The following is a 27,808-nucleotide window of genomic DNA, read 5'->3' as shown; positions in this document are numbered from 1 at the left end:
CACGTTATCCACATGACAACGAACTTTCTCGCCCCCCGCAGCAGCCTAGCATTCATTTTGAGGAAGATGCTGTGAACCGTGACCCTCCCGTGTGCTACAACTGCGGTTCCACATGCCATATAGCTTGGTATTGTCGCCAAGGCCGTCAATCGTCGCCAAGGCCACCACCCAGAACTCGTACTGCATGTGACTTGCAGACGACCAATTTGCTTCCAATGGAGCACTTCTCACACGAGACCAGACGCAGCGATTCGCCAGCATCAGAGCGGAGTTTGACGCCACGAAATAACCATCCCCGTCACTCTCCGTCCCTTTGGCGCCGTTCTTCCTCACCGCCGCCGGGAAACTAGCATCTGCGGCCAGTGGAGGTGAGGTCGCCGGACGGTCTTTGCAAGAAATACCTCTGCCTGTTGTGATGCTCAAAAACAAAGTGAATGTGTTGACTGATGGAATACCAACCAGTGCGTTAGTTGATACTGGGGCAACTGTGTCTGTGATGAGCCTCGCTTTCAAAAACCGTCTAGGCTACAAAGTTATGTTTTCTTGAAACGACGATACTACCTTTCATGGAGTAGGCGGCGAGTGGCTTCATCCCCTTGGTGTTTGTGCTGCGAGTGTTTTGTTGGCTGGGAAAGTGTTTGTGTCGGAATTCCTTGTTCTTTCTCGTTGTTTGCACAATGTTATTCTTGGTATCTATATTATTCAACAGTGAGGCGCTTCCGTGGACTGTGGTTGTGGCGAAATATCATTGAACAGGTTATTTATATCGGCACATTACGAACAAAGCTCGCGTGGTGAAGACAGGGACACAGACACACTCAGTGTTGTTGATGAAGTGATTGCACCATCGTGGTGCCTGGCGCCCGTTCTTGTTTCTGCAACTACTGTTGACGCTGATTGTGTTGACCTTGTAGTCAGGCCTCTTCGCATAAACTGTCAAAAAAAAAATATTCTTGTGCCCTGCTCTGTCGTGTGCATGACGAAAGGAGTCGTCACATTGTGGGCGCTGAACTGTTCCGCCACGGCGGTTATCCTTTCTCGTGGTATGAAAATCGTTCTATTCGATGAAGCCGCATGTAGCTCAATAGCGGCACTAATTGCGGACGTCTCTACAGCTTGCTGTCCTTGCGATAATCGCCATTCTGAAGAGCTGATGCTTGGCATGATCAGCGAGGCTTTCCATACATCGGAACGGCAAGCACTGGTACAGGTCCTTGCCAGGCATGAGGCTGCATTCAACTTCACGCATGGAGATGCACCCCTTCATTTACCGTCGTCCCGCGCTCGTCACAGAATTGATACTGGCTCAGCACACCCCATCCACCAGAAGCCCTACCGAGTGTCATCCTCCAAACACAAAGTTATTGCAGAGCAAGTCAAGGAGATGATGAACAGAGGTGTCGTTCAAGACTCGTCTAGTCCATGGGCAGCCCCAGTAATCCTGGTCCGAAAAAAAGATGGCTCCTAGAGATTCTGCGTGGATTACAGATATCTAAACATAGTGACGAAGAAGGATGTCTATCCACTACCGCGAATCGATGACGTCATTGATTGCTTACACGCTGCTTCTTACTTCTCAACACTTGATTTGCGATCGGGGTATTGGCAAACATCTATCGACCCTGCCGACAAGGAAAAGATCGCTTTCGTGACTCCAGATGGCCTATTCGAATTTAATGTTATGCCTTTTGGCCTTTGCAATGCTCCTGTCACCTTCGAAAGATTCATGGACACAGTACTACGTGGTCTAAAGTGGGAGATATGCATGTGTTACCTCGATGGTGTTGTAACCTTTGGCCGCACGTTTGAAGAACATAACGAACGCATCAGCCTTGTTCTCGACTGCATCGAGAAAGCTGGACTGGTTCTAAACTAAAAAAAATGTCGGTTTGGCGAACGTCAAACACTGGTCCTGGAACTGCTTGTTGGCCTAGTTGGTGCTTGCTAAAAGACATGTTTTTTGCCACAGTTGAACACACACAAAAGGAAAACACATAAAGACTGACTGACACCCTGTGAAGTGAGTGCCCTTTTTGGTCATGTTGCACCGTCCACACAGTAACCGCCTGTGCAAAATACTACGTTCTGAACTTTGGAGACAAATACGTTTGCTTAACGGTTGGCTTCGTATAGAATAGCTGCCCATGTTGTCTTTATGTGTTTTCCTTTTGTGTGTGTTCAATTGCGGCAAAAAACTGCTCCTGGGACACTTAGTCGACAAGAATGGCGTCAGACCCGATCCTCACAAGATTGAAGTGGTGAGCTCCTTCAAGCCACCGCACTCGGCACGAGAAGTTCGCTCATTCATTGGCCTATGTTCGTATTTTCATCATTTTGTTCCCCGGTTCGCCGACATCGTTTACCTGTTGACAAGTATTTTGCAACAAAATGCATCCTTCAATTGGACACCAGAGTGTGACGCATCATTCTCTCAACTGAAGTTTATACTAACGTCAGCATCCCTCTTGCGTCACTTCGATCCATCATGCCCGACTGAAGTTCACACTGATGCTAGTGGAATCAGGATAGGAGCGGTGCTTGTACAACATCACAGTGGCGCAGAACATGTCGCATATGCCAGCCGTTGCCTGAGCAAATCTGAACGCAATTATATGGTTACGGAACAGGAATGCCTGGCAGCTGTTTTTGCCATACAGAAGTTTTGGTGTTATCTTTACGGTAGACGATTAAAGATCATCAGCGACCATCATACTTTATGCTGGCTGGCCGGTTTGCGTGATCCCTCTGGTCGCCTCGCACGTTGGATGCTGCACCTCCAGGAATACGACTTTGTGGTATCGTACAAGAGTGGCCGTCGTCATGCTGACACAGATTGCCTCTCTCGGATTCCTCTTGCGACTACCGACTGCGATGCTGAGAATTTTGACGACTGTCTCGCTGCTGTTACTTCTACGTTCCCTGACGCGGCAGACTTTCAGCGAGAACAACGGAATGATCTTACCCTCGATCCGCTTTTTGGCGCCGCCCGTACTTCTCAAGGCAGCGGTCGCTTTACTGTCCCTAATAAGTTGCTCTACAAAATTAATTACTCCGGGCATGGAGCGCGTTTTCTGCTTGCTGTCCCCAAGAGTCTCCACTCCGACGTTCTACGCGCCATGCATGACGATGTGACATCCGGCCATTTTGGCTTCATACAAACGCTACACCGCACGCAGGAGCGCTTTTACTGGCCCAAGATGTACGAAACAATCAAGCGCTATGTCACCAGTTGTGAAATGTGCCAACGTCACTAGCGACCGACCACCGCAGCCCCGGGTCCCCTTTGGCCATTGACACCGCCCAGTACACCGTTCGACCAAGTAGGCATTGACATTTTGGGTCCATTCCCGTTATCTAACAAGAACCGTTGGATAATTGTCTGCGTAAACCATCTTGCACAGTATGCAGAAACTGCAGCCATACCGTCTTCCACTGTTGCTTGCGTGGCGGTCTTCCTGCTGCGTTCCGTGGTCCTTCGTCATGGCCCACCACGTGTCATCATCAGCGACCATGGTCGCCAGTTGACTGCTGCTGCCGTTGAAGAGTTACTTCGTTTGTGCACTTCACAGTTCCGTCATTCCACGCCGTATCATCCACAGAGCAATGGCCTCGTTGAAAGGACAAGCAGAACGCTGACCAACATGTTTGCCATGTACGTCTCCTCCAATCATAAGAACTGGGACGATCTGCTGCCTTTCATCACTTATGCATACAACACGGCGAAACACAAAACCACGAACTATAGCCCATTTTATCTCCTGTATGGAAGGTTACCGCGAAGCCCTTTGGGCAGTTTCTTACCCTTCATTCTGCACAATGACGATTCTGTATCGAAGACTTCGTGTCTCGCTGAAGAAGCCCGTCGAATAGCTCATCTTCGTACTCTGGCCTCGCAAAGTCGTTTGAAAGAGCAATACGACGATCGTCACGTACAAGTATCATTCGAAAAAGGTGATTTGGTCCTTCTTTGGACACCGCAACGCAAGCGTGGATTGTGCCAAAAGTTCTTGTCACAATATTCAGGCCCATTTGTAGTTGTGAACCGCCTGACCAAACTCACTTACGTCATAGCTCGCCTCCTGTGCAATGGTCGGCGATCAAGCAGAACTCAGCCGACGCATATTGCTCGCCTGAAGCCTTTATACCCTGCTTGTCCATCCTGACTCGCCCCATGGGCTTCGTCTGCTTGTGGGGAAATGTAACGGATACAAAAGGCCGGTACAAGAAGAAAGAAGAGAAGACAAAGAGAACGAGGAGTTTGAGAAGGCGTACTGCGCTACGATCATGCTACGATCATCGTCCATCTCCTGTAAATAAAACCATTTCTTCGCAACTCTTTGTAACAGTATGAACAGACAGAATTAATAGGTGCCTGAATAGGATTGTACTCATTTTATTCCTGAAAAGTATCTTTAACTGATCGACAAAGCAATTGTCTCTACTTGCTTGCTCATTTGTTTGTTTGTTTGTTTGCTTGCTATTATTTTTCAGGTCTGGCTTCTTCGCTGCTGCCAGTTTCATGACATTTCAGCAGTGCGAGTTCAACTTTGGCCGCTCACCGTTCAAGTTTCCACCTAGTGGAGTTCAGTTCTCTTGCTTTAATTCTTTTGCCCATCTGTCCGAGGAGGACAAAATTATTCTGCCAAGGTGAGGCCCACAGTGTATTTGCCAGAATATGTGAAATATGACTCTGGAACTTTTGATCGCAATGTCATATCCAGAGACCTTGAAGTATGCTCAATTGTTATGCACTGTTGAGGCTTTAGCTCTGTGAAAAACAATGGTTGAAATTGCACTTGAGATAAGTAGTTGTTGTGGTCTTCTATCTGCGTTCTGCTACTCATGCACCAGCAAGCACTGTGCATTTGAGCACACCGAGTCCTATAAAGAGCTGCCTCTGCTCTTGTACTAAGCTGTGTACTAAGCTGACATGCCACTGCATGCACACACTCAGCCTCTCCAAGGGGAGGCAAGCCATTGATAAAGCAAGGGAGACCGTAAGTGACACCTTCGAGCAGGACGTCGTTTACTAAGGGTGGTTTGAATGTGACACAATCTGATCACACCAGTGTCAACGACAGAACAGCGGCCATGAATGGGACATCCCAACAGTGAAACATACAGAAGAGTGTTCGAAGCACTGCAGTACGACATGCCAGCAGAAAAGGGAGGACAGCTCCCTGCAGTGTTTGCACAGTGCTGGAAGAAACACTCATCTGTTGGGTAGCCGTCACTTACGTCAATGTGATGGCAAGTGTGATGGCGGTTGGTAGAATGAAAATGGTGCACCTAAATCAAATTGTGATCGAAAACGAACCCTCTTCTTTGCAGTGACAGATAACTGCTTCCACTGCTGGTGCCCTTGATTGTAAATGTCAAATATATTAACGCGACAGCACTAAGGGCCTGTGTCACAGAAAATACGGCGTTGGCATCTGGCGCTGGTGTCCCCATGAGCAAAAATTCCCATGTATAGTTAGGTATATGTATATGCCACGCCTTGCGATATGACATGCGGTATATGTGGGTTATATTGCCTCACCTTTCTATCACTAAAGTTGCTCATACCTTGTCTTGAAGTTATTCCTCAAAATTTTGAGAATGACAGCCCACAAACAAATGTCATGAAACAAAACACTGACAGCATGTGCCTTTTATGTTTATTAATATAGTAGTGCGAAACAATAACATAAACCTGAAAATTATGTAATTTTTTTGGGACGGCTGTGCACTTCCTTCAGGATCGGCCCACGCAAGAGGCCACATTTCTACCAGAAAGCTCGCCTTTGTGTAGCATTTCCTAATAAACATTAAGGTTACATAAGCTGCAGTTGCTGGGAAGCATGAGAAGCAGTCAGGGATCTTTGAATGTTATCGAGTTCCACTCTTAAAGGTGAAGCTTAAGCATCCTCAGAATTTTTTATCTAGGCACTAGAAACACAAACGAAATATGTCTCTCCATAGAACAGTGTCAGTGAATGTGGCTGTGTGTCACTTGTAACAAAATGACTCAGTGGAACGAAGTTCAGTTGAAGTTCAGTTCATAAAAAAAAAATTGTTTTCTTTGGCAGCAATAAAAATATGCCTTTAGTGGAATGCTCAGCACGCAGAGAGATGTAATTAGATATAAACATGAGCAGAAAAGTGCTTGTGTTAAAAATAGATAAAACTGTGGAACATATTTAGCTTACTAAGAAATGCTAAAATTACAGCACCTGAAGCAGCAATTGATTTTTCCTTTCGTAAATTGTCTTTCGTTCTGATATAGCTTCTCTCTCTTTCTCTTTTTGTAGGAGTGGGGGGATGCATATAGTGAAATGAGGACTATTCTTTAGCTCTTTTTTCCACAATCTTTTACAGTAATTATCATGTAATATTTTAGTATGTTCTTTAATTACTCTAGCTTGTAGTTAAGCAACTAGAATTTGTCTACAATATTTTGTAGTTATGTTATTGTATTTCATGCCCTTTCTTTCTTTATACGTGTGTGTGTGTGTGTTTATTTTGTTTCTCTAATGTCGGAGATATGATGAACATAAATATGAGAATATATTCTGTACACAATCAAGAGTAGAAATAAAATCTGTCATTGTGATATGGAATCCTCAAGCTTTATGTGAAAACAAGTGGCTATTTCAACACAAGAAAAGCACACTTAAATGCTGTCCATGGATGCCGAGATGGCATAGAATAATTTATCTTTTGCTGTTCTTTGTTATAATGTGAAAGTGGCGCATGGTATTTCAAATAGAAGGCAAGATTCTCTCTTGTCAACTTGTAGTGGTAGCTGGCACAAATGCATCAAATGGCAGGAACGAAAGCATGACTAAACCAGTGACTTTGTAAGCTGCTACGACTTAAATTTTATTTGATTATTTTATACATAGAAGAGTTGTGGTTGAGCGTAACTTTGCGAGCACAAGCTCAGATTGATGGTTCTTTAAGATGGTGCATTCTTTTGGCCTATATTTGCATGCACATTATATGTGAAAATGAGGTAGGTGTCTGGAATCCCTTTATAGCGATAGCATGCACAGTAGTGGCTGCATATGATTACTGTGTGATTACTGTGTATAGCCAGGTAAATGCAGAAGAGAACTATAATGATGTAGTTCAAGATAAATCTTTCACTTATAAGGGTGACTGTGCTTTATCGAAAATCCCCTTCATGTAAAGCCCGAGTCATGTGGCCTTTGAGATATTGATAGGTAATAAATTTTCAAGTGATAATTTAGTAAAGACAAGAGAGACACTGTGGTACTGATAGCATGGTGAGTTCTCTAAAAGTTAAGTAGTTATCATGTTTTTATTCAGGTCTCTTTATCTGTGTGCCAAGGCGGTACATTCATCACCAGTACGGAATTCTGATTTTCCGATCTCAAAGAATAAAAAAACACATAGTTTTTTTTATTCAGCATAATGTCTTATAGCTATAATGAAATAACTCTAAAGTTGTTGTTAGTATGGTTGACACGAAAGTAAGTAACCAGACAAAGTCTGAGTATCTGCTAACACCCTTTCATGCCAAGAGGCACATATTGAGTGTAGCCGTAGTGATTTATTAGGTATGGCAGGTTAGTGCATTTGAGTTTTATGCTTAAAGTTCCTTTCTGGCTGTATAGTGTCACACTTTGTCACTGCATTGGCTGTAGGGTCTAGTTGACTAAATGCCCTTATTTCTTTACCAGGCACATTCGTATGGAGAAGCTAAGGCACAGTAGTGTTCGTGAAGATTCTTGCACCCTGTGCTTTGACCGCAGTGCTGCTGTCCGGCTGGAGCCTTGCCAACACAAGTTAGTTTGCAACTTTGTTATTGCTTACATTGTGCAGCTGTTGTAGCACAGAGGCCCATAGGTATTTGCCAGGGTTTAACTTTTGTAGTAGGTTGTTTGACCTTGGCACTAGAGTTATTTGTCTTTCTGTTCAGTACTAATGTAGTGTGGCAATTGCCATGCTTATTCCACCAAACCATAGCAATCCTTAATATGTCTTGCTTCTTTTAGGCAAAACATTAGTAGTTTGCACTGAGCCTACACAACAGTTTCAATTTTAATTTCATTTGAAAATGAAACAAAAATCATCAAGTCGCGTCATATTGTGTTTACACAAGGGACTTTGTCTTGCTGGAAAGCACATATAGTCACTTGGATGCAGTATCATATTTCACAGCTGTTAATTTGATTTTATATACCTTGACCTTTTCAATTTATCTGTGTACTAAAGTCATAATAGGAGCAAATTCACTTTAAATATGTAATAATTGGAAGCATTTTTACTTGGCCCAGTAAGGCTGAAGTAACAGAAGAACTTCAGAATAGTGGATAGCCGGGCTTATTGGTACAAACACATTCTTTAGCAAACAGCGCGAATAACGGGACACAGAAATAAGGCACACGACACAGGCGCTGTCTTCCAACAAGTATGTTTATTGCGCGAGCGCAGAATATATAGGCAGAGAAGTAATAGTAAAAGCATAAATGGTGTGAAAACTTGAAAAGAACGACTTGAGATGGTAGGTAGGCAGAGATCGGTAAAGTTCACAGATACGCGATTTTCTTGTCTAATAACTCAATGGATGGTGAACTGATGCATGAAGGACCACGTTGGATGACCGCAAATGCTTTGATAATTTCATGTGTGCACTGGTCAACGTGCTTTTGGATGACAGTGACTCTTCTAAAATAGGGGATGCATTTACACAACCTGCAATACAGAGCAAGATTGCTGCTGTATTTTTGTTTTATATGTTGTTGGCGTGCTTCCAGAGGCGATCATTGAGGCAGTGTCCCGTTTGGCCTACGTAGGAGCGCCCGCGCTTCAAGAGTATTTCATAAAAACTCCTGTGATGCAGCTGGTGAGGCACTCCTGATGCTTCTTGTCGCAACCTTTTTTGTGTGGGTTGTCTTGGTTGACCCTTCTGCATAAGGCATTCAGCTTTCCTGAGGCTGAAAAAACAACCGAAACACCCGCCCTTCCCCCGGCCTCCTTCAATCTATGGGACACCCCGTGCACATAGGGAATGAGTCATTTTTGGAGTATTGATCTTGGTTTTGCGTGTCTTCTTTCTTTGGTGCATTTCCGCCAACATGTCTTCCGCTAGCTGTACCAGGAGGACGCTCGGAAAACCAGCCCATAAAAGCCACTGTACCTTGCCTTCAAAGGCCATATCAATCTCGTGTATGCACGATCTTTGCAGTGCATTACGGAAGGCAACTTTTGCAATTCCCCTCTTCACTAACCTTGAGTGAGTCGAGGAAAAAGGCAAGAGGCTTTTTGCTGAGCGGGGTGCATACCTCCAGCATACATGTTCTTTCTTGAACAATAGGAGAAAGTCCAGAAAACGCAAGGTACTGTCCTCCGGTAGCTCCTTTGTGAGTGTGAGACTGTCCGTATTACCTACAAAGCTTTTGTAGGCGACTTGTGCTACTGAAGCAAGATTGTCTTCGGTGCATCCCTTATTTCAGAAGAGTCACTGTCATCCAAAAGCATGCTTCGGAGAAACGGAGAAACACTGCGGAGAAACGGGCCACATCTACCGCTGGTGCCCATACCGCGAAATGGGGCTACAAAGGTTTGTCGTCAACGCACCGCGCCCACAACTTGGTGAGTGGCCACGTGATATCACCGACTACATCACCGCACTCAGTGGAGCCCTCGACGACCATCCCGTTCACCATCACCAGGCAGCTACCTGTTGCCACAGCGCTGACCATACACTGGCCCAGCCCGGCGCTGGTCCGTCAGCCCGTATCCGGAAAACTAAAAGCAGCAACCAATGGAGGTGCAGTTGCTGTTTGTCAAGCTGACGAAGATCCTCCGCCACCACCGAAGACGCCGAAAAGACTATCTCGACGACATATCCACGAGACGCTGCCATCCCGACAAAGCCTGGAAGCAAAAAATACACCAAGAAAAGAAGAGTTGATGACGTGACATTCCAGCCACAGGTCATCATGATGCAGCCGTGACCCAATGCCAAGACCAAACTGCAACGCACGACAAAGAACCACCGACCTTGATGTGCTTCTCGACGGCCACGACGACTGCCTTAGTGGACACAGGAGCCTACTACTCCGTCATGAGTGGACCCATCGCCGCGCAGTTGAAGAAAGTTTTTTGTGCGACTTGCTATAATTTGTGTTTGTGACAGTGTGATCATATGTTTTCACACATGTGCGATTAAGCACATATATTGACAAGCGACAAGGAATAAAGTTAGTTGAAAGTCAGCGCTGGTCCGTGTCTCTTAATACGTCCTTTATTTATTTTTATTTATTGATTACCTGCATCGCCCTGTAGGGCATTACAGCAGGGAGGTGACAAACTTGAATGAATACATGAACAAATTATTTCAACGCGTGGGAAAAAGCATCATTTTCTGTTATGTATACAATGCTCGATTGCAAACTTTTCCTATCTCGAACAGTTCTAACAAAAAAGGAATAACAGAAGACGTCACCCCAAGAAAATTCCCTGACCTTCAAACAGTGGTCAAGTCGCCTAGATATGTCGTGTGGTGCCTGGATATATTGTTCGCGGTTTATACCTGTTTTAGAATAATAAATATCATGGAAAAATTTTAATCTGTTATGCCTTCTACGATCCTTCAGCTCTTGCCATTTAAGTTTAAGTTTGCTTTCTGTCATGCTAAGCTGCCGGCTATAGTTACTAAGAACAAATCTAACTGCCCTATTCTGGATTTTTTCTAATTTATTTATAAGCTCAGATGTGTGTGGGTCCCAACAAACACATCCATATTCAAGTATTGAACGTACATGACTGAAATACAACTGCGTCTTTAAGTTACTCGGTAAGTGACTAAAATTGTGCCGCAAGAATCCCAAAACTGATGCTGCCTTATTTCCAATATAGTTAACATCTTGTGCCATCATAAATCAGAAGTAAAAAACACGCCTAGATATTTAAATTCCTTGCTTATTTTTAGAGTTGAATCATGAATTCTATACCTATACGGATGATTAGCTCGTTTTCTTGTGAAGGTGACGTGAACAGTCTTATTTATATTTAATGACATATCCCAACGCGCACACCAGTCTGCTACAGTGTTTAGGTCAACTTGCAGGATTTGTGAATCGGAAATGGCATCTACGACTCTATAAACAACACAATCAACGGCAAACATCCTGAATGAAGACTGTATACCAGCTGAAATATCATTACATACAGCAAAAACAATAGTGGCCCCAACACTGAGCCTTGGGGAGCTCCCGACGTAACTGATGCATATTGCGAAGATATACCGTTCAGAACCACAGCCTGTTTCCGCAATGACAAATATTCACCAATCCAGGCTATTATTTTACCATCCAAGTTATAAGCTTTTAATTTGGAGAGTAGGAGACTGTGTGCGACTACATCAAACGCTTTACTGAAATCTAAGAAACACAGTCCACAACTTGTTGCTTATCAACTGCCAAGGCTAAATCATGAATAAACTCTACCAACTGTGTATTGCAAGATAAACCACGCCTGAAACCATGAGAACTTAGGAGAACTGGCTTAGGAGTCCTTGTGTTGAATTTTGCGCATTACATTTATTTCCTCACATAAGATTGGTGGGGATGTAAATTTATATATGCTGGTCTATAGGCTTTCTGGATTCTTCAATATGCTGCCACTAGAAGCACTTCTAGTTCTATTGTACATGCAAAGGTAACACTCATGTGCGACAGTGTTGTCATATGAAACCGCGAGATTTTATTGCTTTATTCAGCTTAGTTCTAATGTCAACTTTGTGGTCAGTAATTCAAGTATTTTTGTTTTGTAATATGAGTGAATTAAGGTTCTGTCTACTTTTATTGTAACATGTGAGCTTTTTAGCACAGTGCATGTACAGTGTAGACAATGCAGTTTCTTTTTTTTTCCGTTCTTTGTTCACACTAATTCCCAGCAAATTCGCATAGCTTCAGAAAGAACGAATACAAGTCAATGAACACAAGGGCTGTAAAAACTTTGTTAAAAAATTTGTTGAGATTTCTTTTTTCTCTTATTTTTCACATCCCCTTCACCAACATTGCAAGATTTTGCAGCATCCACATTGATTTGGAGTGTTTATCTAAGAATACTTGAAAGTGTGAATACATTTATTTCAGTCTAATTATGTGAAGAACTATGGTACATTATTCATTTCGCTTGGACAAAGAATGAAGAAATTAAATGGAAAAGTAGCGAGTTGCACTATGTCTTAGCACACAGCATAATTTGTGAACAAATATTCCAGAATTTATTTGCTACTGTATTATTGTATTACTTTATTGCTTTAAGAAAGTGTTTTAAATGTGTTTCATATTTGTTTTTGCATTAAAATATCCAAAGATAAGCCAATACAAGGCACCAGATTATTCACTGTCACCAAGTCTAAATATTTTTGTGTGCATAACCAAAATATTGTTCAATCTTGAAAAATGTAACCAGCTTGCACAGAAATTTTTTTAACTACTTGTGCTTGTGGCTGCTGTTATGAAGAATACTTTAGGCAACTAAAGACTGTCAATCTAGGAAATTTTTTTATGTGAGGTTTCCACTATTCAATCATGTGTCCCATCTCTTCAGTTCCATCGCAATTTAACTCCATTCTGTCTAGGAAATATGTGTCTAACACCATTATTCGTCCCCTTTTCTTATGTATTCAGTTTGGTGCCTATAACAGCATGATAAATCTCTCTACTTTGTCGTCTGCATTTCAGTGGTGGGTGAAATGCAAAACATGCTCATCTACTTATACTTTGGTGCACATTAAAGAACCCCAGGAGGTCAAAATTAATCCAGAGCCCCCACTACAGCTTGCCTCATAATCACATCGTGGTTTTGGCATGCAAGACCCTAGAATTTAATTTCTTAATTTGTCTCCCCCCCGCCCTCACCCCCCCCCCCCCCCCCCCCCCAAGTTTATGATGCATCGCCATCTTAAAACCAACATTTGAATGTTAGGTCGTCCGTCTCTCATCTGAGTACAAAGCTCACCTCAAAGAATCTGAGGTCTTAATAACCAGAGCTTCCCAGGGTCGCGAAGATGAAAAAGTGGGGGTAAGTAGGCACGGGTGGCCACTGGTACCATTTTGCCAGGTACCGGGGGCAACTGTTGACGCACACTAATCAGTGGAGTGTATCACTACTGTGTCGTGGCCTGCCCGCTCCTGCTTCCCCGTAGGCCAACAGATGCCACTAACTCCAAATTCTGTAAGGACGGCAATTTTTACAGTCCACGGTCTTACAAAGTTACAAATACTATAGCCAGGCCTATTATGGGTCCAACTGAAACCCAAGCCTGACGAGCCCAAAGCATCTAGACCCAAGCCCAGCCCGAGCCTGGCTTGGGCTTTTGGGTAAGCTTGAGCTTGTGCAATGCTCCAGTTTGCTGTAATATGCAAAATGATGACTTTGGTATTTTGTCGCATGTTATTGCAACTGTGTTTGTTTTAATTGACAGAAAGAAGCATTTCAAACTTCCTGTTTGCTCTATCAGTGACTGCCATTATTGTGTCAACATGCACGTCTAATTATTCTAGCATGCAGTTGTCCTTTGGCCTTAGTATGTTACAGAAAAGTAATACATGACCTAGGTTCACAATAGTTTTACTGTGTTCATAGGTTCTACAGTATTTACTTCTAGTGTTTATTTGAGCACCATATGTTCCCGACTTGTGCTATTGTTTGCTGAAATGTAGTGCCCCCTTCTCTGAGCACACAATATAGCCACAAACCACATCCACTACACCATCTATGCAGCTGAAAACACAGACTGGTCAATGATGCTAAGCTATAAAACGGAACATAGGCATTTCACAATACATTCAGAGGTGTTTTCATTCATTCAGTTAAGTGCCTCTCACACCTTGTCGCATGTCACATTCTAGTTGCTGCTTGCTTGCCTGGGCTTTAAATGATCAACACGTTCACTATTTCACAGAAAGCTAATTATCTGAAAACACCTGGAATATGGGTTTTTCATTATAAAATAAAGCATTAATGACACCTTGTCACATTATTTCAAAGTACACCATAATAAGTATGAACCAACTAGCGCAGCAACAAGTAGTGATGTATTACATTAATGACACCTTTCAAAATACCAATAAAAATAACAATCCATTTTGTCCTGCCAATCACCACCGCCATTCTTTCCTTTAGCAGTGTAGTACTGTGCCACCAAAGTGACATTCAGTGAGGTGCCATGTACTCGCTCAAAGTGACATTAAATTTGCCCAGTCAACCAGGGTATCAGTACTCCAAGTGTAATGGAAACTTGATCGGGATGAGCGTTGGTGCCCCAATGGAGTATGTTTGTGAGGGAACACCATTCTCACTCAGTCGATGTATGCTTGTGTTACTCACCTGAATTTATTTATTCCCACATTCTTTATACCTTCTGCTCTGAAGCATGCTGATAGGTTGCTGTTATGCGTACGCAAATATTTGAAATTTCAAGTATAAATTGAAGAGTCCTTGCTATTCAATTCAGTGATTTACCTTTCAAAATTGTTGAATATACAATAGAACCTTGTTCATACGTTTTGGAAAAAGCCGCGAGAAAAAACTTACTAACCGGGAGAACATATGATGCGAAGTAACTAAAAAATTTTGACATTGTTGAGTCTGCGGATCGTTGCAGGATGTGGCGTCGACACGCGTCGTGCTGGTGGTGCTCTGGCGGCCTGAGGCACACTTTGTTCTTTTCCTATTGTGTGGTGTTTTAAGAGAGTGACGAGAAACCGAAACGAAATCGAGCTGGTGGGCCACGCCGCCGGATGCCGCCAAAGCGAAACGTGATGCCCACATTGTGCCGCCTGCAGTAGGGAAAGGCTGCGTGTTTGGATTATTGTCTACTAAAAGCATGCAGTATGCTACCAGTGGCACTACGCACCACGCACTGTAAAATGGATGAGTGAAGATTCTTATCGCAATAGGTTTGGCGGCGATAGCTGTGAATGCGGCACGCGATGACCCGTGCAGATATTTGCTGGTACCGGAATAAGAAACTGTGAGCGCCGTCGTTTTCACGTGAGACGTGCGGGTAAGCATTAAAGTGAAGCTGCCACGGCAGGCAGCTATACTATTCTCGATCGCGCATTTTCTCATTTACATGGGATCTAATGGCCGGAATACGTACCATGCGATCGCAGTTTTGCGGTGTACGGAATGTTGGTGCCTCAAAATTGTGTTTTCCGGAAACGTATAAACCGCTAAAAAATAAGCATAACTGTATTGGGTCATTTTTTGTGTTCTCGATTGAGAACGTTGGCGCCGGGAAACATACTTCACAGGAACATATCAAGGAGGTTCTCCTGTATTCATTTCTGCTTGTAAACAAGAGGTAACAACGCATATTAGGCTCTCGAAGGTGACAGATTGATTCAAGTGTGGACTGTTCCGACTGATTCAGCTGTTGGAGAGCCGTGGTTGTTGCTCAGAGGCAGCAGTTTCTGAGCGAATAAACAGGGCAAATAACTGCAGCTAAATAATTTCTAGTCACTCAATATCTTAGAATGCCTCACTTTTAGGCTACCTATATACAAATTTGTTGTCTTCACTTAGGCAAGGCAGCTGATTATTTGACCAATATCACCATATTTGCACTCCTTTAAGATTGAAAACAATGTGCGGTACTATAGTATCCAACTTCTTCAACGAACACACGACTCTGTAATGTACTGTACGTGCATCTGTCGAGGTGCTCTTCTCTAGTTTCATTACTGTCATATTGTTGTGGTGCACCAAAGAACTGAAAGCAGTCGTTTCTTATCCAGTTGGGAACGTCCAGTTACAAATGTCATTATGTGCATGTATCAATGTAAATAAGCCTCAATCTTTTACTAAACAGGCTCCATGCAAACTTTATACTTAACTTTTTTTTTCAGAAATAAGAAAGAAGGGTGTTGGGCTCGTTGGTGAAACATGCTTTAATGTTCGGTTAACAGCACAAGGACACCAGAGGGGACAGAGGAGAGAACAGAGTGCTGACTTCCAACAGTTTGTTTTCTTTTCAGAAAGCATCGCTAGTTATATAGTCGCACACTAGCACACCAACCATGCGCAGAATTCCGTGACAAAACCGCACAGAATTCCGTGACAAAACCACACAAAATTCAACGTTGTGATAGCCCGAAGTATCTGACCTCCTTGTCAGTGAGCACGACAGAGGGGGTACTGATGCACCCATCCTTTAAACATAGAATTTTTCCTGCTTCAATTATCTCATGCGTGACACAATCCCTGTGTTTTGCGATGATAATACATTTTTTGTATCTTGGCTTGCATCCACACATGCAGCAGTGGGCAGAAAGCCAACCCTATTTCTCAGTCAACATTGTACTTGTGCTCTTTCAGCCTTTCATTTACGCATTGGCCCGTCTGTCCGATGTAATATTTTCCACAGGACAGTGGGATTCGATATACCATGTTGTTTGTGCAGTTCATAAATTTATTTTTGTGTGTGATAAAGCATCGTCATTTGGGCCTAGATGCTGGGACGCTCATTTTGCAAAGGTTGCCTAATTTTTCCAGGGCAGAGAAAACAACTTTCACGTTTACACGCTGGGTGACCTTTTTCAGATCGTGTGCAATTCTATGCATGTATGGAATTACTGCAATTTTAGTCTGTGGTGAATGTAAATCCAGATAGACCAACCTGGGATAGACAAAAAATTCAATGAGTTCATTTTTCTAAAAATGAAATAGAAGAGGACATGTATCATTTTCTTTCGTCTTCTAATGCAATACAATGATGGTTTTGTAAGCACTGGTTGAGTACCAGTTACAGAATTTTAATGAGGAGTGTGTTCGCCATTGGTCAAGTACTTGAATATCCTGGGGGAATCTGTCATCGTGTCCGGCATTTACCTCAATTTCTCGATTACTAAAGCTCTCTTTGTGGTAATATTGACTCCTTATAGATTTTCGAGCTCTAATCTATCACTTAACTTAATGTTTGCCTTTAGTATCCCTTTAAAGGATGGGTGCATCAATGGCCCCACTGCCGCGCTCACTGACAAGGAGGTCAGATACCTCGGGCTATCACAACGTTGAATTTTGTGTGGTTATTGTCATGGCGTTCTGCACACGGTTGGTGTGCTAGTGTGTGACTATATAACTAGCGATACTTTCTGAAAAGAACATAAACTGTTGGAAATCAGCACTCTATTCTCTCTTCTGTCCCCTCTGGTGCACTTGCGCTGTTAATCAAACTTTAAAGAAATACGGAAATATTCAATATTTGATTTGACATTCGACGACCATTTTTCTAAAATATTTGTTTGATTCATTTACAAAATTTCACTACTTGAACACCTAGTTACCATACATACATTGCACCAGCTTTTGTGTCACTGTGAATGCACATACATACTTCCTCCTTTTGGTACTAACCACTATATAATATTAGAATACAACCTTTCAAACTAAGTTCCAACAGTTCTAGTGCATGGTCTTCACTGTTGTTGAATACAAAAGTAATACATACCTTGTGCAGTGAATTAGGGCTACCCAGCAAAATTGATGTCACATTCGGTGCTTGTCTGTGTGCAGGGGTTTCTGCAGTGAGTGTGCCATGCAGCTGGAAGTGTGCCCCATGTGCCGAAGTGAGATCCGGGAACGGATAGAAGTGTCTCTGTAACTTCTAGACTACAAGCCTGCTGGCAGTGCTGCTTGGTTCAGGAGATACCACGCCTACAAATGTAACAATTGCAGAGTCCACTGGCTTTCAGCTGATGGCTGGAGAAATGTGGTATAGTGTAAAAAAGAGTGTAGCATGCAGATTGGAATGAAAATGTGGGTTACTGATACTTGTGAAGCTGTTCTAACTTTTGTTTCTATCACTGTTAGTTTCTTTGCACTGAAGGGCTTGTGTGTTTTCAACAATGGGGACATGCTTCCATAGATTATCTCAAGCATCTACTGTAGGTATTGAATTAAAGAAAGACATGTGGCCCAGAGTTGTTTGAACAAAGTTAGTTCTGATAGCGTCACATAATTTCTGACAGGGCATTTTCAGAATTATCTGATGTTATGACTGCATTTTTCCCGGTAAAATGTTAGCATTGATTTGTGATTGGTTTGGAAGAGTGGCATTAGCAACTGCTGCCAGTCACAGTTGAACTTTGTGATGTTATATTGCCTGTGCAGTGGCGGCACTGCATCAGTACTACAATAGCCAGCACAGCATTGCATTGTGCACTAGCACACTTCTAGCTGCTTTCATAAGCAGTGCCATTTTCCTCTGCATGCTCACGTTTGCTGTGGTCAGAATCACTGGGTCACATAATTTTTGTACCTTAGGAGTTGAAAACTATTATAATGAACAAAAATTGGGCTGAGTAAATCAAAAAAGAATGCTGACATTGGATATAGCATGCTGAATGTTTCTGACGTCCACATGTGGTAGTCGTAGCAGAAATACTATGTTGCAAAATCAATGTGCTGACCTCTTCAAAGTCACTGTAATGTGTGTTTAAAGCAAGCAGTAAAATCTTGTGACAAGATCAATAAATGTCAGTGTTGGGCGCAAATCTGTGCAGGATGGGGCAGATGCAAATCGACAAAGAACCTGCCACGGTGGCTCATTGGCTATAGTGTTCTGCTGCTGAGCACAAGGTCATGAATTCATTTTCTGGGAATGGTAGCTGCATTTCAGTGGGGAAAATTGCAAGAACACTTATGTGTAGGTTCATATTAAAGAACCCCAGGCGGTAGAAATTAATCCAGAACCCTCCACTGCGGCGTCTCTCATAACCCATTGTACAGTTCCTGGACGTTAAACCACACAATTTAAATTTAATTGTCAAAGCACAGCGCAGGTGCACTGTGAACAAAGCTTTACAATGACAAATGTGTGCAGAAAATGTCCATCTGCTTTAACCATTTGCACTGCTATACTATTTAGTCAAAGTACCATCTGTGACAGCTGTAGCTGATGACAGAACATATGAGGAACACATTGGTTACAAACTAAGCTTAATTTTCTTTGGGAACTTCTGCATTCTCAGCATTTTTTGAAGAGTCTTGTAACAATTCTCTTAGCAGTGTTCTTATTCCTAAAGCATGGATGCACAGCCATATACAGAATGATCTTTTTTTGCTTACTGTTATGCCTGCATGTTAGTTCAATGTCATCAGAACTCAGTACTACTAATAGACGACACTGAACCATTCCTAATTTCATTCAAATTAGAGATCGAACTACAATGAGCTAGGCACAACCAAGCACATATGGTTGCCACCTCACTGGTTTTCCGCCACCACCACCAATTTTTTGCTCACTGTGCTGGCTGCCAGTTCGACCCACACAGTGACACGCCATTTGCCAATTTTTCAGTTCTCCATAAATTGGCACATCATAAGCTGCATCGCCAGCATTCTGTCAGGTGTTCTTATAAAGCAGACAACTGAATTGTAGAAACACATTCATTGCTAATTCCTCAGACCTTTCAATGTCATGAATTTCGAAGCTACAAGACGGAACCATGCATCCTTTCACTTTCTTTTGAACTTTCTTCAATAAGTCCAAGCGTGTCCCCTGTTTCTCTCTATAAATCTTCTCGGCGACAATCCAGTGTGGCCGCTTATCATGCCAGCTGGCTCATCAGCGGCACTTAATGCTAGGTTGTTTGCAGGCTACAATGTGCCTGAGAATAAATGATTTTCAACGACAACATGAAGATTTAAAAGTGTGCCAAAGTTTACATAAAGCCTTTCAATAAGCTTCATTCATGCAAAATTTCTACACAGTATATCGTTTGTTTATTATGTTCTCATTTTGTTTGTATTTTGGCATACCACACTTTTCACAAAAAGAACACACACACGACACCTCCCCTTCCCCTCTTGGTACTCATTTGAAGTGCAGTGCCAGCACTCGTGCTTTAAGTACTTACTGAATCATCTAAGCAACAAGTAGCAAAAACTTGGACTTATTAGGACATAGCTATGGCAATTATTTGTATATTTGATGCGAGAGTTCGTGAAGAGAGATTTATTTTATATGTGCATGCTACATGCTACATCTAGCTTGCAAAGTACCTCAACAGTGCACCGCCAAAATGGTACCTTGCTGTTGTCATACGGTCCTGATAACTGCCATTTCACCATGAAAATTGCATGAGTTAGCCGAGACATATGTGGACTGTCATAAATATTGCATGAATATAAACAGCTCAAAATTTTTGTAGCAAATCTTTTTTCATGGTTGCTAAAACATTAACACAGCTACTATACAACCTACTTGTATCAGAACAGCTTTTGAAAGGCAATATGTAAATCACTTTGCATTACTGTTAATGTCCTGATCTAATGTTTCATGGGTAGATCTAGCCAACAGTACTAGGCTGCCAGCCATGTGCCACTCCAAAGGAATTGAAGCTTGTTTTTTCGCTGAAAAAGAGTAGTTTTCTTCTGTTTTGAGCTTTGCCTTGGTTGTATAGCTGTATAGCTTTTGCTTTAGCAAATTATGGTTCTTGCGAATGTGGAAGCACAGCTGTAAATGGTAACTTTTGTGGTTTCGAAAATAGCTTTTGTGTGATTCCTGGGAGACTAAAGTAAATCAATCATTGGAAAGTTAGTTGTTACATGGACATTATAGCTGAACATCAGTTCATTTTTGGCACTAGTGGTGCACAGACAGTAAAAGAAAAAGAAGAAACTTCTATCACTAATTTATTCTATTGATGCAAACCTTGTGGATTTGTATCACTAGCACTTACAATAAGTGCTGTACAATAGCACTGTACAATAAAACTTTGAAAGCACTTTATGTGTAGCATGTCATGTTGGAAAAGATAGTTGGAAAAAGATATTTTGAGTTTGCTTAAAGGTTTAAAGACATCAAATAAATTCCTGCCCCACTCCTTCTCTGCTCTCTCTCTCTCTCTCTCTCTTTTACGATGTAGATGCCATCACGATACGGAGCACGATGTGGAATTCCTTTGCCCATTTTCACCCAATCACCTGAATTTCAAAGCTACATCACGGCATACTGGACAGCACATGCCTAAATGCTGTGGCAATTGTAGTTTAAACAACACATATATTTATCCACATTGTCAGCTTCTTTCCAAACCACAGTGTATGCATATTGTTTTAATTTGAATGAAATAGTAGCAAAGTCTTGTAGCAAAGCAAGGACTTCAGCCCTCTCATTCATCGGAGTTGTTTGTAGACGCTGTAGCCTATTTTGCTTTTGATCTACTGGAAATCTACAACCGTGATGACGGTGAGTGCAGGTTGATCATCTGCAGCATTGCCTTAGGTTGCAGAGAATAAGGCTGCACACTATACGAACGAAGAAAACACCATGTGCAAGCATATTGAGATGTCACATTAACTTCAAATGCTCTGGCCTTGAAAATTTGACAAGCTGAACTGTACAGTAAACACTGTGTTAAATTATTGCACGTTTTGTTGTAAAGTAAAAAAAAGTACACAGTTGGAATTAGTTTCCTTTCGCTCATCTAGAAGGTATCCAGTTAACATGCAGCCACTTTTCTTTAAGGCAGAGCCATCTATGCAGGTGAAACCAAGTGTTTTATGATAGCAAGCACCTGAAGAAGCCTTCAGTATTTTTTCTTTTGTGTGTTTCTTAAATAATTAGTGCCTATTAGCTTCTTAATGGTTAACTTTACAGCCACTATTTCAATACTAGGGTTTTAGAGCACATTAGGAAGCATCAATATCATTTTTTTGCAGTGCACTATCTTTAGCAAAGCTTTTTATTGCAATAAGCAATTGTGTGGAAACTCCAGCCGCACTCACACTGTCCAATACATTTGGTGTAAAGAGGGGTGTGATTCAGTTTATATTTTATATGCTTTTTGAAAAAAAGGTGATACGGCATTGAATTCTATTACATGCAAGCCCACGGTTTCTACTTGCACTAATGAATTGGGCAAGAGTGCCAGAACTAGCGTCCTTTCCGAGATGCGACTTAATGTTGACCGATTGTTATGTACAGTTGTCACAGCCATGGTTTAACAGGCAGAGCACTGGCCATTTTTCATTTGGCAGAGAAAGCTTCTGGTGTTTGGCACATCTGGAACACTGTCAGGATTTTGGAGTGCATGTGTGGAGATTTATCCACATGTGTGCAATGTGCATGCATTGTTGTGTGTATGAAACCTTTAAGAAGAACCCTCTTCATTGTACTGTTTGCATATTGTGCATTGAAGGACAGCCTTTGCATTAGAATTTTCAAATCTGGTCAAACTGTGGCAGGAGAGGTCTGATTTTCTGACACTGTTTTTGACTTGCATCTGGTAGATGTTGGAGAAAAAATATGGTTCTCTTGAGCATTTTTTCACTCTACTACATCTTTATCACTTCACAGCCCTGCAATGTCCCAGTAAACTTATGGGCTACTGAAAAGTGCCAAGCCAGGCCCATCACCTTATGTGAGGCAAAACAATTGTACTTTTTTTTTAATTGAAAGCAGTGTTTTGTTTAACTTTGATAAATGCTGCCAGCTCTGAGCATGTTTAAAGAATTCTTATTCAGGCTCCAACCCAAGTAATTTAGGCACCCCATTGAAAGCCCCCTCCCACATAGGAGTCAGCTCTCTCCCCCCTTTCCTTTCTTTTTTTGTTATTTTTGCTCTTTTTAATAAATGTTTTCATCTCTATCTTGCCAGTCTTTACACTGCTTGTAGCTGTAGCCTGTCATGTCCAGTATAAGTTGATTGCTTGACTCCAGCTGCATATTTTCATATCATTTCTAGAAAACTTTGTGCCAGAATATATAAAATGCGGGGAAGCTGATTGGTCGCTAATGCTCACCTTCCTTCCGTCATTGCTATAAGTTGACTGTTCATAGCATTGGATTCAGTCACCTATAACGGGCAGCTATTGCTTGGTGGGACTGGCTGCACTGCCCAAAATGTATATTGTGCTGTGCAAACAGTGTGGTTTCTATACTTTTTAGCAAGTGGCCTGCCTTGTGGCTGTGTTGAATGTTAGTAACTTCACACTTTCAGGCACAGAGAACAATGGCTATTGTGTTTGAATAGTATCTATGTCATTTGTCTTTTATTCAATTCATTGCTCAGGGTTGCAAGTTCAAGGGTGATGATTAGACTGTGTGTTTTGACTTGGTTATAGAATTTGTGTGTTTGAATAGAAAGAAATCTGTTGAATGCACTTCCTTTGTTATTATTATTTATTTCATTTTACTTTTTTTTTGTGCAGCAGTTGTGTCACATGATGTACAGTGAGCCTGTGGTGAATGTTATTCTGACTGCACATGGTGCAAGTGATATGACCACTTGTAACTGAATTTGCTGGCAGCTTCTACTTATGTCAGTGATATCCAAGTATGCATGATCAGTGGAACACCTGCAACTGGGCTCTTCAGCACCATTAGTGAACAAGGTCAGCTATAAAAAGATGGCCCATCTTGCCCTTTCCAACATGCATGCAACATTGAATATTTGGTGCCAAGCAAGATGCTCCTTTTCATTCTAGGGCCAAGAAAAGCGCCTGTAGTACCACAGGGTGTTTGTTACAATACCATGTTGCCTTGCATGCCAGGCAATGCCAGCAGTCTCAGTATGTCATACAAAAGTAGTAATAATAAAGGAGACGGCTGGATTAACTGCAGTAATTGGTTCCATTTGTGTCGATGTCTACTGCTTGTGGAACCCATTGTTCAGTGGCCAATCTAGCTGAGCTTTAGAAAATATGAGAAAGACAACTAAAGCACCCAGAACTGTTAAGGTAGCTGCAACACAGAAACAGTTTGGTGTCATGCTTATTGTAGGCAATAAGGCAACACAGCAGCAACCACTGCATCATTGCACAGTTGTCTGCAACTACTAAGTAAAGTCCATTTAATTCGAATGTAGCAGTGCCATTTGACTCTTCGTGGCAGAAGATGACATTTTTTCACGCTAGAACTAAATTTTTCAGTATTTTTTTTTTTACCACACATTACAAGGCTTTCTTACTGACCATTACTGCTTTGCTCAATTAATGTCAGCATTTGCCTAATGACATTGTCATGTAACCTGCTACTGTCCCTCTTAATGTTTCATGCACATTGAATCTGGGACAGAGTGACCAGAAAGGTGCTAATAATTCGTTTGTCACCAACAATATTTTCTTCACAACTGGTTTTTACTTTAAAGATCTAACAGTTCATATATCATTTTGTACACACAAATAATACAAAGGTAACCAGAGGGTGAGGAAGAGGATGGGCCAATGCTAGGCTATCTTCACTTTAAATCTTCATGCTTACAACTAGTTTATTTGTGTGGTTGTTTCACCTTGTGTCTTCATATTTCCTGCTAATTTTGTGTGGTTGTGCAACAACTTGTCTAGCTCTTCACCCTGTTGTATTGTCATGTACACTTGCGACTATTGCACCAACACATATTTGCTGGTGGGATGTTGATGTTCCAGTCAGGTTCGTTCAGCTAAAATGGTTCCCTCAAAAATATTTTTGATGACGATGGCTTACGTGCTTAAAGGGACCTCCATAACAAAAAAAAACATCAATATTCTAACTAACACTTTATTACACTGTAATTCCTACACTACAAAATTTTAAAGCACTATATGCCATGAGACATTGATAAGCAGTTTTGGCAAGTGCAAGTATGTTGCATGATCTGCCAAACAATATTAATACATCTTCAGTTACAAATTTACTTCAGCTAACCTTTATGCCCAAAGGTGTTACAGGTTATTGACAGTTTTATTTAGGCCTTAAGTTACGACAGCAGCTAACAAAAGCACCAAATGTCCAGAGTGGCTCTGCTGAGATGAAACAGCATCACCCTGCCCTTTTCCTGTTTATTGCACATTCTAGTTATTTCTCTTGTGAAGTCGGGCACTAGACATTGTCATCCATGTGAGACAACACTAACAGTCGTGTATCTAGTGATGAAGGGAGGCTGCAAAAGTGCAGGGCTTTGACTGAGCAACGCACAAAGTATGCAGTGGTGTGTAGCTTTTCTGTTTTTACATTCTTGTTTGGCTAGGCCTTGTGTCATTGCATCGTAAGTCACTTCTGGAAAATGCATAAGGAATCATATTTTCTGTTCCACATATGTTACCTTTGTTTGGAAGATGACCCAATTAGCAATACCTTGAGGCTTATTAGAGCCCATATGCTGAAGCTGTTTGCCTTCTAGAACAGTGCATACCCTAAATGCAGTCCACAAAAAATGAAGCATATGTATGATCTGTCAAAAGCCATAAAGGCAGTATGTCTGTCATTATCTAGTTATGGCTATGATTGTAAATCTTCAGACTACTGGAAAAGATGGACCAATTTGCAAGATTGGCAAATGGTATCAAACTTCAATTGTGGAATGTGAATGGTGCTTAAAGTAATGTAACTGGCATGTTAAATAAGACTTTCCACACCTTGCTACTATGGTATGGTGTGCTGTCTCTCTCTCCTGTTTTTTTTTTTTTGGGGGGGGGGGGGGGGCAGGGAATGTTGTCAGTAGGCATATTTGTTTACTGATAATCACTTTTCTACAGTCAAGCTACAGCCAGTGTGACGAGGCCTTTAAACATACCAAGGCTAATCATACATTGTATGACAGAGTATAACAACAGTATGTTGGAGGACAAACCCTTCTAGACAGACTGCTCGTTCACTGTAAGAAATGCTTGTGTTCACCTCTGCAGTGCTGCAATGAGGAATGTTACTGTCTTGTATGCTTAGATTGAAATGTTTTTGGATATTTTGTGCTCATGCACAGAAGAGTTTGTGAATTGATGTCTCGAAGCTTGCTCTGCAAGTACTTTCAGCTCTAACTTATCTCGCAATTATTTTTTATCTTCCCAATTCTGAACTAAGTGGATCTGGCAATTTTAGATGGCTCTGCCCTTTAGGTAAGCATCAATAATCTCTCATGAAGAAGCTGTGCTGGCTCAAGCTGTATTTTTATGAAATACTTTGTCAGTGTTGCCATCTATCTTGCCAAGAATTGTTAAGGAGATGAGTATGCTGTCACTACTGCTTGTCCATGTTAATTGCATTGACTTATTGCACAGGGTTTTCACTGGATGTTTCCGTTGTATCCCAGCGGCATGTAGGTCACCTGTACAGAATCTAGTCACCTTTTTTTTCCCTTTCTCCAGCTAAAGAATATACATTCAAATATTTTTCATTTTCTAGCCTTGCTTGCGAGGCCACTTGGGAGTCATGTAAATATGGAGCTTGTCGTATATTGTACATCATATGTACCAGTTGATTAAAAGTGCTGCTCATGAAGTGAAATTTCTTTGTTTCAATTTTCAAATTTTTTAGGCTGCTAAGCACATAAATTCATTCTGCATGAAACAGCAGCATTTTACATGCTCACAGTGCCATAGACTAAATCTAGGGATGTGCAAACCATGCACAAATAAAAGCATTAACTAAGTATCTTCCAAAAGTTTCTGGAACAAGAAGTTTCGTGCAGGTGGTCAATCTCTTGTTGCAGTAAAGGAATACATTTATCTACAGTCACAGCATAGTTGCAAAGACTTGGATCATGAGAAGCAAGTCTGCCAAGGCAAAAAAACAAAATTGGTTTTTATGCATTGGCAGGCACTGCCACATCGTAAACAGTTGCGTGCCGATATTGCTGAGAAAAAAAAAAATGTAATCGCTCTATTGCTAGTACTAACCTATGCAGCCACTTTTTGAGAATAAGAACATGAAGAACCATGCAACCAGAAATGGAAAGGAAAATTATAGGCAGAATGTAATAGCAGAGTGGATTACAGAGCATAGACAGTCAAGTTGAGGTAGAGAAGCTCAACTGAATTTAGGTGGTGAGATGTGTAGAAAGCGCAACCATTGATCTATACAAGTAGTTGAATGAGTACCAAAGGAAGGAAAATGCAGTCAAGGATGACAAAGGATTAGACGCAGTATTGGGATGAGGAACTTTGCAGGCATTGCATGGATTTTGCTTAACAGGACAGAGGTAATTTCAGATTTCTGGGAGAGGCCTTCGTCCTGCAGGGCACGATCACTTTTGTCCCCTACAAGTATACAGTTGGAATGAAAGTGGCAAATTTGTGCATCCATACTTAGACATACGTAACTTGCGATTCGCTGATGATATTGCCTTGCTTAGTAACTCAGGGGACCAACTGCAATGCATGCTCACTGACCTGGAGAGGCAAGGGTGGGTCTAAAAACTAATCTGCAGAAAACTAAAGTAATGTTTAACAGTCTTGGAAGAGAACAGCAGTTTACGATAGGTAGCAAGGCACTGGAAGTGGTAAGAGAATACATCTACTTAGGACAGGTAGTGACTGCGGATCCGGATCATGAGACTGAAATAAGCAGCAGAATAAGAAGGGGCTGGGGTGCGTTTGGCAGGCATTCTCAGATCATGAACAGCAGGTTGCCATTATCCCTCAAGAGAAAAGTTTACAACAGCTGTGTTTTACCAGTACTCGCGTACGGGGCAGAAACCTGGAGGCTTACGAAAAGGGTTCTACTTAAATTGAGGACCACGCAACGAGCTATGGAAAGAAGAATGATAGGTGTAACGTTAAGGGATAAGAAAAGAGCAGACTGGGTGAGGGAACAAACGCGAGTTAATGATATCTTAGTTGAAATCAAGAAAAAGAAATGGGCATGGGCAGGACATGTAATGAGGAGGGAAGATAACCGATGGTCATTAAGAGTTACGGAATGGATTCCAAGGGAAGGGAAGCGTAGCAGAGGGCGGCAGAAAGTTAGGTGGGCGGATGAGATGAAGAAGTTCGCAGGGACAACATGGCCACAATTAGCACATGACCGGGGTAGTTGGAGAAGTATGGGAGAGGCCTTTGCCCTGCAGTGGGCGTAACCA

At 41.9% G+C, this 27,808-nt stretch overlaps 1 protein-coding gene across 1 annotated transcript in view; it reads left to right on the top strand.

Moving 5' to 3' along the window:
• Positions 1 to 26,229, top strand: part of LOC126547355 (RING finger and SPRY domain-containing protein 1-like) — a 79,742-nt gene extending 53,513 nt beyond the window's left edge. Inside the window, exons 13-15 of the mRNA XM_050195334.3 lie at positions 4,492 to 4,647; positions 7,689 to 7,793; positions 17,545 to 26,229. Coding sequence (XP_050051291.1) covers positions 4,492 to 4,647; positions 7,689 to 7,793; positions 17,545 to 17,632 — 349 coding nt within the window. The 3' untranslated portion in view covers positions 17,633 to 26,229. The remainder of the gene's footprint in view (positions 1 to 4,491; positions 4,648 to 7,688; positions 7,794 to 17,544) is intronic.
• Positions 26,230 to 27,808: the final 1,579 nt, after the last annotated feature.

The sequence above is a fragment of the Dermacentor andersoni genome, chromosome 1, assembly GCF_023375885.2.
Source record: "Dermacentor andersoni chromosome 1, qqDerAnde1_hic_scaffold, whole genome shotgun sequence".
Classification (NCBI taxonomy): Eukaryota; Metazoa; Arthropoda; class Arachnida; order Ixodida; family Ixodidae; genus Dermacentor; species Dermacentor andersoni.
The sequence above is the reverse complement of the archived record's forward strand: the minus strand, read 5'-3'. Positions and strand labels throughout refer to the sequence as shown.